The sequence below is a fragment of the Bombina bombina genome, chromosome 1 (genome assembly GCF_027579735.1).
Source record: "Bombina bombina isolate aBomBom1 chromosome 1, aBomBom1.pri, whole genome shotgun sequence".
NCBI lineage: Eukaryota > Metazoa > Chordata > Amphibia > Anura > Bombinatoridae > Bombina > Bombina bombina.
In genome coordinates this window covers 1,301,811,023-1,301,833,433 of record NC_069499.1, presented here as the reverse complement: position 1 = coordinate 1,301,833,433, position 22,411 = coordinate 1,301,811,023, and the positions used below count along the sequence as shown (strand labels likewise).

The following is a 22,411-nucleotide window of genomic DNA, read 5'->3' as shown; positions in this document are numbered from 1 at the left end:
CTATTTTCAAGAAATATCTGCACAACAGTAGTAGTAAATAAATGCTGAACACATATACATAGATCAACAGGTTTGCATTAACATTTTTGAAAAGTAAAATATATTTTAACCCTTAAAATATGTAGAACTTTTTGATTATTTTTTAACTTCCTTATCTGTAATAGTTGATTGCCCAAACTTGCAGGGACAGTACAATGAAAACAAAACGGTCACGCTTCATATAGAGAATGCACTTTAAAACAATTTTCCAATGTACTTCTGTTATCAAATTGGCTTTGTTCTCTTGCTATCCTTTGTTGAAGAGTATGACCAGAAGCAGCAAATCCTCTACTGGAAGCTAGATGAACACAACTGTTGAACCAATAAGAAGAGGTCTTTTGTCAGCCACCAATCACCAGCTAGTTCCCAGCAATGCATGTCTGCTTCTGAACCTACCTAGGTATGCTCTTCAGCAAATGATACAAAAAGAACAATACAAATTTGAAAAATAGAATTAATGTGAAAGAGCATAGCATCCCAGAGCACTACATACAAATCCCTGTACTTAAAGGGCCATGAAACCCACATTTTTTCTTTCATGATTTAGAAAGAGAATGTAATTTTTAACATCTTTCTAATTTACTTATATTATCTAATTTGTTTTATTCTCTTGATATTCTTTGCTGAAAAGCATCTAGATATGCTCAGTAGCTGCTGATTGGTTGCTGCACATAGAAGCCTTGTGTGATTGGCTCACCATGTGCATTGCTTTTTCTTCAACTAAGGATATCTAAAAAATGAAGCAAAATAAATAACAGAAGTAAATTGTAATGTTGTTTAAATTTCTAGTCTCTATCTGAATCATGAAAGAAAGATTTTGGGTTTAGTGGCCCTTTAACTTTAACTATTGTAAGGTGTATAAAAATATTGTATACAGTTACAACTTCTATTTAAAATATTTTTATAAAATATACATGAATATATACTATAGTGTTGACTTTACATTTAAAACTGTCTGTGACAGAAAATAAAGTTTTTTGTATATTTTAGAAAAAAATCAAATTGATTCTAATTGCAATTATTGGGATTTTCAAATCTAGAATTGGAATTCTAAAAGTGCACTGAATTTTGCAAGTTACTCTAGTAGTCTCCACAAGTTCATATTAAAAACATCACATTTCACCAAAAAATAAATTCATAAAATAAAAATGAACTATTACATATGTGACCTGTGCTAGTGGCTTTGATCCAGTGTTACATTTGTAGTATTGACACATAAAAAATTGTTCATAAGGACCATGAGATGCATTTCTGCCTGCTAAGTGGATAAAAGCCACAGAGATTAACCCTGTTTTATTTGTGTGTTAATGGAACATTAATGTGTAAAAATGTAATATTATGTACATGATATAAATAAAATATACCTTAGTTTTTGTTTTAATTTCTAATGTGATTATATTTTTATTAGACAATTTTCATAGACAATTATCCTGTCAATTAAATTAGTACTAATGAACAACAAAGAAAATTGCTCCTATCTTTTCCATCCTAGCTGGTATTACTGGAATGGAGCAAAGAAATATTACAGAAACTTATTACAGAACCTAAGTTAGTTTTTAAAGCATAAATATATTAAGAAGGAGTACAAGCTAAGGTATGTTTTATTAATACCACTTTTGGTAGATGTGTCCTAGCATTGCACAGGTTGTACTGCAGCACTCTTTAAACAAATAAGGACAACACAGTGTTTTCCCCAGAACAGAAATATAGAAACATAATTTCTAATAATCTTTGATACAAATAATTGTTCCACTGTCCCCATGTAGAGTATATCTTGCTGGATCCAGAAACCTAGCCCTGCAACATACTTCATGGTTACTGCTTGATCAGAGCAGAAACGTATTTATATCTGTCTGAGGATATAACCTAAATATACTAAAAATGGCTTAAAGGGCTTTGTCCCTGATCTGTAAAGTTTTTTTATTTTAAAACATTTATTTTGTATTTAGACCTTTCGCAATGCAATACTTAAAGGGATACTAAACCCACATTTTTCTTTCATGCTTCAGAAAGAGCATGCAATTTTAAGCAACTTCCTAATTTACTCCTAGTATCAATTTGTCTTTGTTCTCTTGCTATCTTTATTTGAAAAACAAGAATGTAAATTTAGGAGCCGGCCAATTTTTGGTTCAGCACCTGGGTTACGCTTGTTGATTGGTGGCTAAATGTACCCACCAATCAACAAGCGCTATCCAGGGTGCTGAACCAAAAATGGGCCGGCTCCTTAGTTTAGATTCCTGCTTTTTCAAATAAAGATAGCTAGAGAACGAAGAAAATTGATAATAGGCGTAAATAAGAAAGTTGCTTAAAATTGCATGCTCTATCTGAATCATGAAAGAAACATGTGGGTTTAGTGTCCCTTTAAAGGAACATGTTGTTAAAAGTAAGCTTTTTTCCATGAGAGCATATTGAGATAGGCTCAGTGTCTTACACATTATATGGCAGCAATGTTTACAAGAAGCTAATTACGGATTTTAAGTATGAGGAACAAGTTGAACCAGATTATATATTCTTAAAGAGATTTGAAACTCAAACTTTTTCTTTCATGATTCAGACAAAGAATACAATTTTAAAATAGTTTCCATTTTACTTCAATTATCAGATTTGCTTGGTTCTCATGTTATTCTTTGTTGAAGCGATATCTAGATAGGTAGCGTGCACATGCCTGATGCACTATATGACAGGAAACTGCAGACACGTGCACACTCTTGAGCTTATACCCTGCTTTTCAACCAAGTATAATAATAAAACAAAGGAAATTTGATAATCAAAGTAAATTGGAACGTTGTTTAAAATGTATGTTCTATCTGAATAATGAAATACTAATGTTGGGTTTATTTCCATTTAAAACAATAAATGACTGTTTCCCTATAGCTTCATTGGTTGGTGCACACACTTTCCTTTAGTTGTTCTGTTGCCAGCAAGCTGGGATGCTGGGAACACTTATAAAACACGATTTAGTACTTACAGGCTAAGTACTTACAAATATGAGAGTCCTTTACTATACAACCTTTAAGCCAAAGCTCCTAATACACTACTGTAGCACCCTTTGTTTTAATCGTTTGTAAACTGTTACCAGTACATAGCACATAATGTGTGCATGGTGATGGTGCTTACCTAATTATGCTCTCATGAAAAGGAGCTCATTTTCTATAAAGGATATAAAAACCCCCAGTAAATTAGATAATAGAAGTTAGAAAGTTTTAAGACATAAAAATTTAAATTTAATATCCCTTTAAATAGTTTATTATATACCCCATGATCAATTGTGCACAGTTACCAGGTCAGCCCAGCAGGTCATAGCTGCAGTCCAATTAGCAAATCCTGTGTTCTGCACATTTATTTAAACAATCCTCTATGTCTTGCATTTAGACTGTATAAGTTTGACATGTGTCTTGGCTGCTTCATATTATACGTGTAGTAACTGGTTTTATCTCACTGACAGATGGTTGTCAATGACTGATTTTCAAGAGAAAATCCAGACAGGTATTTTATTTTTTCACACTATATTTTATCACTAAAACTTTGTACTAATGTTTCTCATTCTTATACCTATGCTTTTTAAAATGTAAGAGATATAGTTCAAAGGAATTATACTCTAACCCTTTATTTAACATTTCTTTTTAACACTATCTCATAATATTCTCTTGCCAGTTTATATAATGATTGTCTTAAGAAACTTTAATGTGACATTTTGTAATACATTGTTTCATTTTAAATCACTCACACACACACACACACATATATATATTATTGTAGTTCTGATATAACATCACCAAAGAGAGAACAGAAATGCAAGTTCCCATACTTACCTATAAAGTATGTAGAGATTAGAGATTACATTCAGATTTATAAAGTACAAAAATATAGTTCAATAGAGTAAAAGTTAAAATACATTACCTTTCTCCCTCCACCTCTTCCTACTGACAAATACTTTCTTTCTCTTGTAACTGTTTTGATTCTGTGTTCTAAATGATTAAACTCAATATTAAATGCTTATTTATCTCAGAGCTCCTATACTGTATTAATAAGAAATCATTTTTAAAAATCTGCCCTATGCTGTCTCATATTGAATAGATTTTTTTGTTGCATTCCAAAAGTATTGTCTTTTTATTATTGAATATAAAATGCTTAATATGGTTAGTTTTTGCTTGATATATAATCTATTGTAGCAGAAATATACATTGTACTGATTGAGGACAAAATATGTGCTTTCTTTAAATTACAAGATTTATTTACAATGATATGAAGAAATGTCTAAACAAATATTTAACAGCATTTTTATTAGCTATGCTTTTAATCTGTTTCTCCATGTTTTAGTATTATATATGACTTGTTTAAAGGGACACTGAACCCAATTTTTTTCTTTCGTGATTCAGATAGATCATGCAATTTTAAGCAACTTTCTTTTTTTTGTTTTTTTTTGGTTCAGGACTCTGGACAGCACTTTTTATTGGTGGATGAATTTATAAACCAATCAGCAAGAACACTAGTGTAGGATATGTGCGTATTTTTTAGCAAGGGATACCCAGGCAACAAAGCACATTTGAAAATATAAATTACATGCTCTAACTGAATCATGCAGGTTTCATTTTGACCTTGCTATCCCTTTAATACTAACTGGTCTTAAAGGGACAGTCTAGTCCAAATTAAACCTTCATGGCATGCAAGTTTCCAATTTACTTTAATCATCAAATTTGCTTTGTTGTTTGGATATTCTTTGTTGAAAGCTAAACCTAGGTAGGCTCATTTGCTAATTTATAAGCCTTTGAAGGCCACCTCTTATTTCAGCGCATTTTGACAGGTTTTTTTGCAGCTAGACAGCGCTAGTTCATATGTGCCATATAGATAACATTGTGCTGACTCCCGTGGAGTTACCTAGGAGTCCGCACTGATTGGCTAAAATGCATGTCTGTCAAAAGAACTGTAATAAGGGGGCAGTCTGCAGAGGCTTAGATACAAGGTAATCACAGAGGTAAAACGTATATTTATATAACCGTGTTGGTTATGCAAAACTGGGGAATTGTTAATAAAGGGATTATCTATTTTTTAAGGAATACAAATTCCGAAGTAAACTGTCCTTTTAAGTCAAGTGTAATAGCTGACTTAAAACATAACCTTAAATCATGCTTAGTTAGAGCATATATTTTTTACATTGCTGACCCTAGTAACAGGGGAAGAACGCAGCCAATGATTGGTAGCTTTGTGTGAATTCTGTTCCTGATTGGTTCACTGGTGATTTCCTGCTCTGGAGCTGCAATAAAAACATACAAATTGACTGCAAATAGCCATAGATCCATCAAGTCTGACCATATTCCTATAAAGCAGAGCTTTCCAAACTTTTCATGTTGGTGACACACTTTTTAGACCTACATCATTTCGCGACACGGTAATTCAGTTGTACTGGCAAACAGGAGGTTAAACTAACTTGTTTTAAGAGATATGGACACATACATAAATGATATAATAACAAAATGTATTTACAAGTAACAGTAAGTATGTGCAAGAATTAAAAAACATGTTTAATATCACTAATAGCTACTTACTATTTTAATGGGATGTATGAGGTTGATGGGATGAACAGTTTTGGAATATTTGGTGAAATATTAGATAAAGACACTCACATTTCATCATCAAGCATTTTTAAGCTTCCACTTCCTATCCATATATCAAGAACAGGAGCAGCAATGCACTACTGGGAGCTAGTTGCAAAAAAATCCCACTGACTTCTGCTCAGCGTTTAAGCTGCCACCCTCAGAGCTCTGTGAGTCCGACTGACTACTGCCCGGGCTGCAAACACACTGCTGTCCCACTCACTGGCTACACGTGCAGTCACAAGCCAATGTGTCGCCAATGGTAATACTTTCAGTTCCCACTGAGCTGTGCCAATTGGTTAAGATGATCTGTGACCCACTAGGTATCAATCACGTGTCAACCATGTGATATCTGTGTAGCAGGCAGGTGGAAAGTCAGAAACCAAAAAACTATTTAAAAAAAAATAATTAAATTTAAAAAAATTTGTGCTGAAGCAGGGACACACCTACACACTGCTGCCGACACACTAGTGTGTCCCGACACACAGTTTGGAAAGCACTGCTATAAAGTATATGCTTCATTAGTAGGTTAGTAGGATATCCTTATGATTATTCCAGGTTTTCTTAAAGTTGTTGTCTTTAGCCTCTGTAATGGAAGTGTATTCCAATGCTTATAGCTCCCATGCAGGAATTTAACTATGTGTTTACTATTTTGCAGGCGTTTAACATATAGGGCCCAATTCTATAAAGCTCCCTGGCTTGTAAAATTCTTTAAAGGGACAGTCTAGTCAAAATTAAACTTTCATGTTTCAGATAGGGCATGCAATTTTAAACAACTTTCCAGTTTACTTTTAGCATAGACTTTGCTTTGTTCTCTTGGTATTATTTGATAAAGGTAAACCTAGGTAGGCTCCTTGAAGGCCGCCTCTTATCTTATTGACAGTTTTTCACAGCTAGACATCGCTAGTTCATGTGTGCCATATAGGTAACGTGCTCACTCCTCCTGTGGAGTTATTTACGAGTCAGCACTGATTAGCTAAAATGAAAGCCTGTCAAAATAATTGAAATAAGGGTGTAGTCTGGAGAGGATGGTTATACAAAACTGAGGAATGGATAAGTAAGGGTTTATCTATATTTTAAAGCAATATCAATTCTGGAGTAGACTATCCCTTTAATACATTTTGCCAATACTAGGAAGCCCGTGTACTAATTCTCTAAATGCAGTTTTTACCTTAAGTACAATATGTCTTGTAAAGGGGTTTTCCCTACTTTTAAGTTTGCAGAGGATATGCATACATTACAATAGGACTCACAAAGAATTATAATTTAAAAATTGTATAAAAGGAATAAATTACTGAAACAAAAATTCACAGTAAAAATTTAATTGTTTAATCACATTAAAAGTTGTAATTGCAAAAATCATATTTTATGAAAAAAAATATATCATTTGTATTGAACTTGTACAGGAAATTATTTAAGGTGCACAGTAGAAATTGTAATATAACTACATAGCACATGAAAAAAACCCTGTAAATTCATATTCATAATACGAAATTCAAAGCATATTATGTTCCTCCTTGTAGAATTGGCTGCAGAGATACATTTTAAAATTTCGCTCCTCGCTAGCAAAGTTGATCCATCTTTATTAACATGTCAGATTTTTGAAGATAACATATATTGTCCTACATTTTAGCTCATGTGCTTAAAGGGTGTACTAAACACAATTTTTTGCTTCATGATTCAGATAGAGTATGCGATTTTAAGTAACTTTCTAATTTACTCCAATTATCAAATTTTCTTTGTTCTCTTGCTATCTTTGAAAAGCAGGAATGTAAAGCATAGGAGACAGTCCATTTTTGATTCAGCACCTGGGTAGCACTTGCTGATTGGTGGCTAAACGTAGCCACTATTAAGCAAGCGCTATCCAGGGTGCAGAACCTAAAATGGACCGGCTTCTAAGCTTTACATTCCTGCTTTTCAAATAAAGATAGCAAGAGAAGAAATAAAAATTGATAATAGGAGTAATTTAGAAAGTTACTTAAATTTGCATAATATATGCATGCTCTATCTGAATCATAAAAGAAAAAAATGGGTTTAGTGTCCCTTTAGACTTACCTCAACCAACTTTGTTCAATTAACGTTTTTTTTAATAAAATGCTGGTTGGAAATGCAGAGCTTTTAGAATACCTTACACCCAGTTTAAACCAAGTTGTTCATGACTTTTGAACCATGAACAATAAAATCTGTTTGCATGGCAAATTTAAAGGGAAATAAAACCCAAACATTTTCTTTCATAACTCAGATAGAACATACAATTTTAAACAACTTTCTATTTTATTTCTATTAGCAATTTTCTTCATTTTCTTGGTATCCTTTGTTGAAAAGCAGGAAAGAAAGTTCAGGAGTGTGCATGTGTCTATATGGCAGCAGTTTTGCAACAATGTTATACATTAGCAAGAAAAAAAAAGGAAAAAAGGCTGCCATCTGGTGCTTCAAACATGTGCACGTTACCTTTCTAGATATCTCTTCAACAAAGAATAACATGAGAATGAAGCAAATTTGATAGAAGTAAATTGGAAACTTTTTTAAATTTGTATTCTTTATCTGAATTATGAAAGAAAAATATTGGGTTTCATGACTCTTTAATAAAAGAATAGCACAGAGTTTTTGTTGTAGTTAAGGCAAACCATTTACTTACACTGGAAATGAAACATTTAAAGGGTCATAATGCTCAAATATGTCTCTGTTCTATGTAAAAGAGAATGTCCCTATAAGCAAAAGAGCTATAGAGTTCCATGACCCAGTGTACACAATCACACACTTAATGTTAGTCACACACTAAAGTTAGCAAGCTGAAAAACTAAATTTAGGCTTACATGATAAATAAATACAGGCAAATAAACTCCTCCAGGAGGCTGAGAGGAACTGCAGGGCACTGTATGTGACACCATAGAGGCTTGGGATGTTTGAGGAGAAAGCCGTGGCATTGCCTGAACACAGGGGCGTATTTAGGATTTGTGCTGCCCTAGGCACTCAAAATTCTGCTGCCCCCACCCCACCCCACCCCAGGTTTAAGGCCTTTTTTAGACATAATTTTGGGGCAGAGTGTAAAATCTAAAAAAATAATATCTTTTTAAGTAGATGTTTACCAGGGCTTGCATTCACTCTGGTCACACACACACACACACACACACACACACACACACACACACATATATATATATATATATATATATATATATATATATATATTTAGACATTATTTTGCAAGTCAGATGATTAAAGTGTTTATATCAGAAAAAAATATCCTTCACTCTATGATAGTTTGTCAGTAGGTAGTTGTTTAACCTTAAACATCTTCTTTGGTGATTGACAGTTATTTAAGCAAAATATCTGCTTGGATAAATATGTAATGACTATATAAACTGGCCTTTAAAAGTACTTAAAAAATACAACAGTAGTTATGATAGGTTTAGGAATTGTATCGTAGGGGATAAAGTCACATGATACAATCATAATAAAGTATATACTTGTATTGTTTCTGAATGTATTAAATGCATACAACATATTTTTAGTTTTAGTAAATGTACAAGTATTTAGTGACTAATCCGTTTAAGTATTTTAATGCCTAATGAAGATGTATTGAAGGGAGAAAAGCATATGCTGTTTCACAGTGGTCACGGTGTAGTGCACACTGCACTGTGTAGTCTGTGTGAGTCTCAATCAGGCGGTGGAGCCAGGAAGAATACCACATTCCCTCTCAGTCCAGGCTAGGCTGCGCAAGTGAGCTCCGCCTCCACTGTAACCACGTCATGCGCACCCACATACAATCCCATAGGATAGCAATAGCCGGGCCCTGGTTGATTTAGCCACCCAGCCCTGAGTTCAGTAGAGTGGCCCTAGGGACTCAAAATTCTGCTGCCCCTTAAAAATCTGCTGCCCTAGGCACTGGCCTCGTTGGCCTATGCCTTAATACGCCCCTGCCTGAACAGCATCATCCTGAGAGACGTTGGGCTCAGCGGGCAACAATTTATCTTTAAATTGAAGTGTTCTAGTTAATCATGCAGCACAGAATTGTATAGGCAAAACAATTTGTGCCTCTAGGCATAACAAGCATTTGTCAAAAGACATAGAGTCTTCCAAGTACATAATACTAAATAAAAAATTGATGTCATCCAAGATGGTGTCCCTGGCATTCCTATTGGCTGAAAGATTTTAATACAGCCAATAGGATTAGAGCTGCTAAAATCCTATTGGCTGTTTTAATCAGCCAATAGGGTTTGAGCAGCTCTCATTCTATTGGCTGATTGAAATTTTTCAGCCAATAGGAATGCAAGGGACACCATCTTGGATGACATCACTTGCATTGAAGTTCCAGTTTACGACGCCCATATGAAGAGGATGCTCCGCGCCGGATGTCTTCAGGATGAACCCGCTCCACGCCAGATGGATGAAGATAGAAGATGCCGTCTGCATGAAGACTTCTCCGGCTGGATGAAGATGGAAGAGGCCGCCCGGATGAAGACTTCTTGCCTCCTGGATGATGACTTTGACGGCTGGATGGATCCTTCAAGCGGGACTTCAATAACTGTAAGTGGATCATCGGGGGTTAGTGTTATTTTTTTTTTGTGTGTGTTTCATTTTTAGATTAGGGTCTGGGCATGTAAAATAGCTAAATGCCCTTTTAAGGGCAATGCCCATACAAATGCCCTTTTCAGGGCAATGAGGAGCTTAGGTTATTTTAGATAGGTTTTTTATTTGGGGGGGTTGGTTGGGCAGTGGGTTTTACTGTTGGGGGGTTGTTTGTATTTTTTTTACAGGTAAAAGAGCTGATTTCTTTGGGGCAATGCCCCAACAAATGGCCCTTTTAAGGGTCATTGGCAGTTTATTGTAGGCTAGGTTTTTTTTTTATTTTGGGGGGGCTTTTTTATTTTGATAGGGCTATTAGATTAGGTGTAAAAAAAAATTATTTTTGATAATGAGGTTTGTTTTCGTAATTTAGTCATTTGTAATAAGGTTTAATAGTAGATTTAAATAATTTTAGTAGGGTTAGGTTTTTTAAATATGTAATTTAGTTTATTTAATTGCTAGTTTAATTTAATTGTAGGATAATAGTTAGGGTTGATTAATTAACAGTTTAAAAATAGTTTCTTTTAATTCTACAGGTAAGTTTAAATTTATTTGAAGATGTGGTAATTTTAATTTAAAGTTAGCGGGTTGTTAGGTTTAGGGGTTACTAGCTTAATTTAGTTTATGGCGATGTGGGGGGGCTGGTGGATTAGGGGTTAATAGGTTTAGTTAGTGGTAGTGATGTGGGAGGCCAGAGGTTTAGGGGTTAATACGTTTATTTAGTGGCGGTGGGGTTGGGGAGCGGCGGAATAGGGGTTAATACATTTATTTATGTTGCGGCGGGGTCGGAGAGCGGCGAGATAGGGGTTAAACATTTTAGTATAGTGGCAGCGTTTAGTGACAGGATAAAATAAAATAATAAAGGGTAAAATTAAGTTGGTAAAAAGCCGAATAGACGCAAGATTGATGACTGCTAGTTAACAACAGTCCGATGATCATCGCCCTGTACTTGGTGCGCGTCTTTTTGCTGGCTTTTTTTATAAATATAGAGAGCATATTGAGTTACCCGGCCGCGATGTTAAGTGAGCGTATTGGTGCCAGCGAATGCAAAAAAGTTGACAGCTTGATAGATATCCCACCTAGTCTTAAGATACATAATGTGCCTGCCCACTGCCAAAGAGAATCCTGTATAAAGGATTTTAAAAATGTCCCCATCTACTGCACATGAAATATTCTTCTGAAGTGCAAGTCTCCAAGACCTAGACCTAGAGAACAAAAGCACATACCTGCAGTCTAGCTGTCCGGCAGCTAGGCGTGAAAGGACACATACTCCTTACAGAGACCTGGAGAAAAAGAAAGAACAGAGTAACCAACTCTGGCTTTCTGTACCATGGGCAGCAATGTGTTAGGAAACAAAGCAAGGACTACCTCACAACTTCCTAACTGCTTAAAAGCCACTATTACTCTACTGAAGAGATTGACGTGGACTCAGCTAAACCCAAATCCTTGCTTGCAGGGAAAAGTACCCAAAAAAGGAATTAATTTCTTCAGACACCAAACTTCACTTCCTCCACTGACTGAGGCAAAGAGAATGACTGGGAATTAATGGGTAGGGGAGTGACACTTAACAGCTTTGCTGTGGTGCTCTTTGCCTCCTCCTGCTGGCCAGGAGTGATATTCCCACTAGTAATTGAATGACGTTGTGGACTCTCCATATCTGTAAAGAAACAGGGTTTTAACATAAAGCAATCTCAGACTTAATCTATAGCCATGTACTCTCTTGCCATTACTAATTTGCTTGCAATAAAGTAAACTAAAGGAATTTTTGAGTGCTGCTGATGCTTTTTTCTACACGCACACACATACAAACACACAAACACATACACACATGCACACACATACACATGCACACACACACATATGCACACACATGCACGCACACACACATATACACACACATACACACACATATGAACAATCACATACGCACACATACACACGCACACAAAAACACACATACACACTCACACATATGAACTCATACACAAGGACATACATACACACACATGCACACACTCGCATACACACACACACATGCACACATACACACACATACACACGGACATACATACACGTCCCCACACACACATACACACGCACACACAAATACACATATACATGCGCACTCGCACAGATGCACACATACATACACACATGCACACATATATACACACAAATAAGCGCACATACATACACACACATACACGCACACACACATACATAAGAATTTTTGAGTGCTGCAGCTTTTTTCTACACGCACACACATAGAAACACACAAAAACATACACAAATGCACACACATACACATGCACACACATACACACGCACACAAAAACACACACACTCACACATATGAACACATACACAAGGACATACATACACACACACACATACATACACACACGCACACACACACACATACATACATACTCATATACAAACATACACGCACACACATACACGCACACACATACGTAAGATTTTTGGAGTGCTGCAGCTTTTTTCTACACGCACACACATACAAACACACAAAAACATACACAAATGCACACACATACACATGCACACACATACACACGCACACAAAAACACACACACTCACACATATGAACACATACACAAGGACATACATACACACACACACATACATACACACACGCACACACACACACATACATACATACTCATATACAAACATACACGCACACACATACACGCACACACATACGTAAGATTTTTGGAGTGCTGCAGCTTTTTTCTACACGCACACACATACAAACACACAAAAACATACACAAATGCACACACATACACATGCACACACACATACGCACACACATACATACACACGCACACAAAAACACACATACACAGTCACACATATGAACATACACAAGGACACACATACACGCACACATACATACACACACGCATGCACACACACATACATACATACTCATATACAAACATACACACACACACATATAAATGCCTTTAAAATGACTCTTAGGTGTAAAATCACAATGGTTTGCAGTAATCCTTCAACAGAGCTCTACATTAAGCATTAACAGCTCAGTGTCTCCTCACACAGTGCACAGCTAAACCTTTTCCTTATCCTGCAGAGGCCTTAATTAACTCCTTGTTAATATGTCTCTAAAATGCACTACTGAAGTACTTCCTAAGTACTTCCTATTTCACTTTTAGAAAGCCTTTTTACACTTAAATGCAGTGCTTAATATTCGTCAAGATAAATACATATATCAGAGTTACATAAATGCCTACTGTTCAATGTCTTCATGCAAACATATTTTACATAGGGCTGAAAATATAATGTAAATGTATTCATTGTGTATCTATTTATGCATCATCTATTTATCTATCTATGTATCTATCTCTCATCTATCTATCTATCTATCTATCTATCTATCTATCTTTCATCTATCTATTTATCTATCTACCTACCTGTCTATCTATCTATCTATCTATCTATCTATCTATCTATCTATCTATCTATCTATCTATCATCTATCTATTATATAAATATCTATTTATCTATATTTATCTATCTATCTATCATCTATCTATCTGCCTATCTATCATCTATCTCTCTATCTATCTATACAGGGAGTGCAGAATTATTAGGCAAGTTGTATTTTTGAGGATTAATTTTATTATTGAACAACAACCATGTTCTCAATGAACCCAAAAAACTCATTAATATCAAAGCTGAATATTTTTGGAAGTAGTTTTTAGTTTGTTTTTAGTTTTAGCTATTTTAGGGGGATATCTGTGTGTGCAGGTGACTATTACTGTGCATAATTATTAGGCAACTTAACAAAAAACAAATATATACCCATTTCAATTATTTATTTTTACCAGTGAAACCAATATAACATCTCAACATTCACAAATATACACTTCTGACATTCAAAAACAAAACAAAAACAAATCAGTGACCAATATAGCCACCTTTCTTTGCAAGGACACTCAAAAGTCTGCCATCCATGGATTCTGTCAGTGTTTTGATCTGTTCACCATCAACATTGCGTGCAGCAGCAACCACAGCCTCCCAGACACTGTTCAGAGAGGTGTACTGTTTTCCCTCCTTGTAAATCTCACATTTGATGATGGACCACAGGTTCTCAATGGGGTTCAGATCAGGTGAACAAGGAGGCCATGTCATTAGATTTTCTTCTTTTATACCCTTTCTTGCCAGCCACGCTGTGGAGTACTTGGACGCGTGTGATGGAGCATTGTCCTGCATGAAAATCATGTTTTTCTTGAAGGATGCAGACTTCTTCCTGTACCACTGCTTGAAGAAGGTGTCTTCCAGAAACTGGCAGTAGGACTGGGAGTTGAGCTTGACTCCATCCTCAACCCGAAAAGGCCCCACAAGCTCATCTTTGATGATACCAGCCCAAACCAGTACTCCACATCCACCTTGCTGGCGTCTGAGTCAGACTGGAGCTCTCTGCCCTTTACCAATCCAGCCACGGGCCCATCCATCTGGCCCATCAAGACTCACTCTCATTTCATCAGTCCATAAAACCTTAGAAAAATCAGTCTTGAGATATTTCGTGGCCCAGTCTTGACGTTTCAGCTTGTGTGTCTTGTTCAGTGGTGGTCGTCTTTCAGCCTTTCTTACCTTGGCCATGTCTCTGAGTATTGCACACCTTGTGCTTTTGGGCACTCCAGTGATGTTGCAGCTCTGAAATATGGCCAAACTGGTGGCAAGTGGCATCTTGGCAGCTGCACGCTTGACTTTTCTCAGTTCATGGGCAGTTATTTTGCGCCTTGGTTTTTCCACACGCTTCTTGCGACCCTGTTGACTATACAGCTTGGAGTAAGACAACATGCATAAAGAGGATGATGTGGTCAAAATACTAATTTGCCTAATAATTCTGCACTCCCTGTATGTCTGTCTGTCTGTCTGTCTGTCTATCTAGCTATCTATCCATCTATTATATATCTATCATCTATCTCTCTCTATATATCTATCTTTCTGTCTGTCTGTCTATCTATCTATCTATCTATCTATCTATCTATCTGTCTATCTATCTATCTATCTATCTATCTATCTATCTGTTTATCTATCATATATCTATCATCTATCTATCATTTATCTACCTATCTGTCTGTCTATCTATCTTTAATTAATCTATCATCTCTCTCTCTCTCTCTCTATCTATCATCTATCTATCTCTTTATTTATTTATATATATATATATATATATCATCTCTCTATCTATCTATCTATCTATCTATCAATAATCTATTTATCTATCATCTATCTATCTCTTTCTCTATATCTATTATCTATCAATCTATTATCTATCTATCACTCTATCTATCTATCTATCTCTCTTTGTCTATCTCTTTATATATATCTCTGTCTGTCTGTCTGTCTGTCTGTCTGATTATCTCTCTAGCTCTCTGTCTGTCTGATTAGTTCTCTGTCTGTCTGTCTGTCTGTCTGATTATCTCTCTATCTCTCTCTATCTGTCTATCTCTCTCTATGTATTATCTCTCTCTCTCTCTCTCTCTCGCTGTCTGTCTCTCTCTCTCCTCTCTGTCTGTCTATCTGTCATCTATCTATCTCTCTCCTGTCTGTCTGTCTATCATCTCTTTCTCATCTCTCTCTCTCTCATCTCTCTCTCATCTCTCTCTCTCTCTCTCACATCTCTCTCATCTCTCATCTCTCTCATCTCTCTCTCACTCTCTCTCTCTCATCTCTCTCTCATCTCTCTCTCTCATCTCTCTCTCATCTCTCTCTCTCATCTTTCTCTCGTCTCTCTCTCTTCTATCTCTCTCTCTCTCCTATTATCTATCTCTTTCTGTCTATTTCTATCTATCTAACTATCTATCTATCTATCTTCCAGCATTACAGTCCCAAAATCCAAGGTGGGAGCCTGAGGGGATAGTCAGGATGATAAAAGAATATAGTATACAGTACATAATGCTATATGCATATATTATCATTGTTATAAACATATGTTAAAGGAATATTAAATCCAGTAAGATTGTTACTCTATCTTATCTCCACTGGCCTTAGAAGAGGAAATTATAACAGGGTTTCAAAACTAGGGAAACCTAGGTTGCAACATGGCGATACCCACCACTTTAACTTTCCACTAATGTCTTCAATATTTAAACAAATAATATAATTTTAAAAATAAATTTACACATTTATTCTCAAGCTAACCTTTGCATTGGTGCATCTGCATCATGATACCTAGCATTTATTTAGAGTAAGTGTATTGTATATTTAGCATCTAGCTAGGCTCAGTAGATCTGCCTTTCTACTGAATATCTATCTATCACCATATATTTAATATATCACCTGTCATTCAAAGTACATACTCTAAGGCACTAGTTTACAAACCTGTCCTAAGGTCTCTCTAACAGGCCAAATTCTGAGGATATCTGATCTAGAGCACAGGTGAAGCAATCAGCTGCTTAGTAAACGGTTATTTTACCTGCTCTCACCCAAGGTAATCCTAAAAAATCTGGCCTGTTGGGGAGGCCGGAGGACAGGTTTGAAAACCAGTGGTCTATAGTCATTTATTATCTGTCTCTATATATGTCTTTGTTTCTATTACTGTATGTCTCTCTAAATATAACATCAATCTTTCTCTGTATAACAATATTTTTCTGTCTAGCTAAATATAACAGTTTTTTTCTCTTTGTCTAAAAATAAAAGTATATGTGTCTATCTATCACACACATATTGAGGGCATGTGAATAACCATATTGTACTCTAATTTTATTATACATTTTAAAAAGCATGGACCACAGGTGTCTGATAATAATTAGTGACAGATTCATAAAGTATGTCATTACATAAACTTAAAAGTTAAAAGCCGCTGTGTCTGCAGGAAGACCAATAGAATGAGCCTTTGGATTATCTGATATCCCATAACTTAATCACATGGCTTTTATGAGCAGGGTACAAACAGCTGTGTCTCCCTAATATGCATGCAATGTGTGTAAAATGATACGTTCTCATTCTAAACTGATTTTCAGCAGGAAGAAAAAAAAACATTTATAGACAATAATTGTAACAATTATTTTTTTCTTTTTTTTTGTCTGTCTTATCAATAAATAAATGATATTGTGACATTATAAGAGTATATGTAATGTTAATGACTTACTTTCTATGAATTTTGATAAGTTTGGGCAGACGATTTTAAAATCACATCAAGCATTAACAAACATTTCATATTTACTCATTCATATTTCATACATACTGATTCATAGTGATTGACCTAATATTTTTCTGTTTGTTTACTATTATAATGGTATATTATTTTATTAGTTTTTAGGTTATTACATGCAGTATTGACCCTTGGTTGACAAAAGTAGTGGAATTTAATGCTATGAAAACCCTTGCAGACATCCCTGGCAGCTTAGGAGTTAAAAGATTGAAATTATTAAAGTATTTAAAATATACTTATTCAGAGAGTGTTTGCTTTAATTATATTATAAATGAAGACAAAGAAATGTTGGATAACAGATTTTTATTTTGAGAGTAAAATGATATGGATAGGTGAGCATCAACTGACCAGAAATTATTTGCTTCTGTCTGTTAGACACGTAATGGAGTCATTTAACTAGTCAAATTAGGAGCTGTAGAAATGCACCATGCTTCATTACTGAGTTCGAATGGGCACCATTTTGCATTTACGTCAAAAATTATCTCATAGCAAATTAATGTTTTCATTGTACTCTAAATAAAAAACTATGCAGTTACAGTGACACCTAGAGGTTAATAGTGGTGTTTTTCTTCCAAATTGCAAATCACTGCTTACAAATTGAAAAATATAACCTTCGAAATCTGCCAGTTGAACTTTTTTCTGTGTGGTGAATTAAAAAGAAATTAAAAGAAGACATTTACTAGATAAGAAAGAATAAAAAGCAAATTACAGGGAGTTATATGCTTTAATACTACCTTAGATGACTGCCAAAGTGATTTTAGGTTAAAGTTTTTAAAACATTTCTTAACTTCCAGTCAAAGCCTATTTGGATATAAAGGGCTAGAATATAAGTGGAGCGCTAATTTATTCTGTGCCTGCAAATAAGCGAATTTGCCCAATTGCGGGCACGTGATAAATAACAAGTGGCTGGTTATTGTTACCTTCGAACTAGCAGTAGCAATTAGTGCTCATAAAATTAACTCAGAGATCTGGGCCTCCATTACATATGCAGCGTCGCCCGCAAAAGCCGGCGACGCCAGATTTTACGCGATTTTGGTATTACATATATGGCATAGCATACAAGTTACGCGCGTATATTTCACCCTTCGGACGTATTTTTTTTACCCATAGACTAACATAGAACAGACGCGCAATTTGGTATCCAATATACAGCGTAAGGACTTACGCGAGCAGAATTCAGAGAATCTACTCCATTCTTATCTTGCCATAAATTGCAGGCGCAGGAACCCTTGTACTGACTAAAAAAGCAACGTAACTCCCTGACGGGGACCCCACTGCTCCTCCTGTCCTCTCCAATACTCCTCTCCTTGCCATCCTCACACTAAATCACACTACACACACTCACACTCACTCCCAGTTCAATCACACACAATCACAACCAAACACTCAGCCTATCACACTGTAAAATTATAATAAAACGTGTGAGGTGTTAGAAAAAAAAGTGTGGTGTATTTTGTATATGTATGTATGCAAAATGTGTGCAATATGTAAAAATATGTGTAAGTGTACAAGCTTAATCAAACAACAATGCGACCTAACTAACTCCTCTGTTTGCGCCTCTCTCTCTACTCTGACTAATCCTCCACTCCAGTGTAGTGTGCTGTAGCTCAAAGAACAATCGCATTTATATTTGAAATTGCGGTTCATTTTTACGAGTGTTAGCCTAATTTGCATAAAACTACTCTTTATTGACACTTTCCGTGGCGTAAGTTACTTGCGACGACTAAAATGTTTATTTGCGCACATTTCAGAAGATCGCCAGTTTGTCCTACTTACCCCAGTTTAGCATCTAACGGCGCAGTATATGTAATAACCCGATGTGCGAGGTGAAATTACGGGCGGCACGGGTCCCCACGCTTGCGCCAAAACTTGCGCCGTATGTTTGATCGCGCCCCAGGTCTCTGGTTAATTTTCTAAAAGTGCCCCAAATGTCCCCAAAATAAATAAATTATTTGTAATAAAAAAAAACAAAAAAAACTACTGCACTAAAAGTTTAAGGTATTCAAAATGGCGGCACTGAAGAGTGCCTTTACATTGTGATCTATGGGAACTGTGTGTTCCCTGTAAATATATATGTATATATTCATATACATATATATTTAAAATTGCTTCCCATCGATGCACGTCTTACCCCTTTCGCTGCACTAGTTCTCATGCCGTGTAAACCAGCGCGCAATTTGCGTGCGCTGGTATTACGAGTGTAGTGCAAAAATCGTGCTTGTGAAAGAGCAAATTATGTGCTCCACTCGCCCAAAATGTGATAAAATGAACTGAATACTGCTGGCAGGGTGGGTTCTTTAGTGAGAGAGACAACATTCTGGTGCTATCCATATTTTTAAAAATCGAACTGTTCTAGTCAATAATTAACTTACCTGTGCTCGCCATTTATGGGATCTTTCAGAAGCTTACATTTAGAACCAAAAAAATAAAATAATTTAAGTAGATGTCATAGTACTAAAATCATGTTGAGCTGTTAAACTATTAAGACTCTTTCCACCACGTGGACCCTGACTTTGCAGCCCTTCTTAAAGCCGCAAGTCTGCATCAGATCTGATCCCTTCCCTGCAGCCCCTTTGTCAGCCACATGCCCACAGCACCTGAGAGCCCTGACCCTGCAGCCCACATTAGGCTTCTGGCCATGTATTACCTCTGTCAGCCACACACCTACATACGATCTGACCCCTGGCTCTTCAGCCCTTGTCAGCTACATACACATTACATAACACCCCAAAAACCATGTAGCCCCTCTGTCAGCAACATACCCAGATGATATCAGACACGTATCCCTGCACCATTTCTGACAGACACATAGTTCACATCAGATCAGACCTTAATCCCTTCCAGAAATCCATATACTCATAAATGATCACACCACAGCCCTGCAGCCCATCTATCAGCCACATACTCACATCAGATTACACCACGGTCCTGCAGCCTATCTATCAGCCACATACTCACATCAGATCAAATTGAGGTCCGACAGCCCATCTATCAGCCACCTACTCACATCAGATCACACCCGGTCCTGCAGCCCATCTATCAGCCACATATTCACATGAGATCACACCCTGGTCCTGAAGCCTGTCTATCAGCCACCAACTCACATGAGATCACACCCTGGTCCTGCATTCTATCTCTCAGCCACATACTCACATGAGATCACACCCTGTCCTGCAGCCCATCTATCAGCCACATACTCACATCAGATCACACTCGGTCCTGCAGCACATCTATCAGCCACATACTCACATGAGATTACACCCCAATCCTATTTATTTGCCACATACTCACATAAGATTACAACCTTGTTCCTGCAGCCTGTCTACCAGCCACATACTTACATGGGATCACACCCTGGTCCTGCAGCCTGTTTGTAAGCCACATACTCACATCAGATAATACCCTGGTCCTGCAGTCCTATCTATCAGCCAGATACTCACATGAGATCACACCCTGTCCTGCAGCCCATCTATCAGCCAGATACTCACATCAGATCACACTCTGGTCCTGCAGCCCATCTATTAGCCAGATACTCACATGAGATTACACCCTGGTCCTGTAGTCCGTTCGTCAGCCACATAGTCACATCAGATCACACTCTGATCCTGCAGCCCATTTATCAGCCACATACTCACATCAGATCACATACCGGTCCTGCAGTCCGTCTATCAGCCAGATACTCACATGAGATTACACCCTGGTCCTGTAGTCTGTTTGTCAGCCACATAGTCACATCAGATCACACTCTGGTCCTGCAGCCCATTTATCAGCCACATACTCACATCAGATCACATACCGGTCCTGCAGTCCGTCTATCAGCCAGATACTCACATGAGATTACACCCTGGTCCTGTAGTCCGTTCGTCAGCCACATAGTCACATCAGATCACACTCTGGTCCTGCAGCCCATTTATCAGCCACATACTCACATCAGATCACATACCGGTCCTGCAGTCCGTCTATCAGCCAGATACTCACATCAGATCACACCCGGTCCTGCAGTCCATCTATCAGCCAGATACTCACATGAGATCACACCATGGTCCTGCAGCCTGTTTGTCATCCACATACTCATATCGGATCACACTCTGGTCCTGCAGCCCATCTATTAGCCACATACTCACATCAGATCACACCCTGGTCCTGCAGCCTAGCTATCAGTCACATACTCACACCAGATCACACCCTGGTCTTGCAGCCCATCTATCAGCCACATACTCACATTTGATCATACCATGGTCCTGCAGCCTGTCTATCAGCAACATACTCACATAAGATCACACCCTGGTCCTGCAGCCCATGTATCAGCCACATACTCACATTTGATCATACCATGGTCCTGCAGCCTGTCTATCAGCAACATACTCACATAAGATCACACCCTGGTCCTGCAGCCCAGGTATCAGCCACATACTCACATTTGATCATACCATGGTCCTGCAGCCTGTATATCAGCGACATACTCACATCAGATCACACCCTGGTCCTGGCCCATTTATCAGACACATACTCACATCAGATTACACCCTGATTCTGCAGCCCATCTATCAGCCACATACTCACATTAGATCATACCACGGTCCTGCAGCCTGTCTATCAACCACATACATCAAGTCACAGCATGGTCCTGCAGTCCATCTATCAGCAACATACATTAGATCATACCATGGTCCTGCAGCCTGTCTATCAACCACATACACCAAGTCACAACCCAGTCCTGCAGCCCATCTATTAGCCACATACATCAGACCACACCCAGTCCTGCAGCCCATATATCAGCCACAAACACCAGATCTCACCCTGTCCTGCAGCCCCTCTATTAGCCACCTTTGACCCTGAGACCCCTGTCAGTCACATACCCTCTTAAAGGCATATAAAACCCCCAAAAAAATTTTTGTGACAGAGCATACCATTTTTAAAACGTTTACAATTTACTTCTTTTATAAAATGTGATTCTTTCCCATGATAATCTTTGTTGCAGAGATACCTAGGAAG

The 22,411-nt window shown here is 37.1% G+C and overlaps 1 protein-coding gene across 1 annotated transcript in view; it reads left to right on the top strand.

Moving 5' to 3' along the window:
* Positions 1-22,411, top strand: part of ZNF536 (zinc finger protein 536) — a 433,592-nt gene that overhangs the window by 268,654 nt on the left and 142,527 nt on the right. The window contains exon 4 of the mRNA XM_053701773.1: positions 3,485-3,525. Within this exon, the coding sequence (XP_053557748.1) occupies positions 3,485-3,498 (14 nt within the window). The 3' untranslated portion in view covers positions 3,499-3,525. The remainder of the gene's footprint in view (positions 1-3,484; positions 3,526-22,411) is intronic.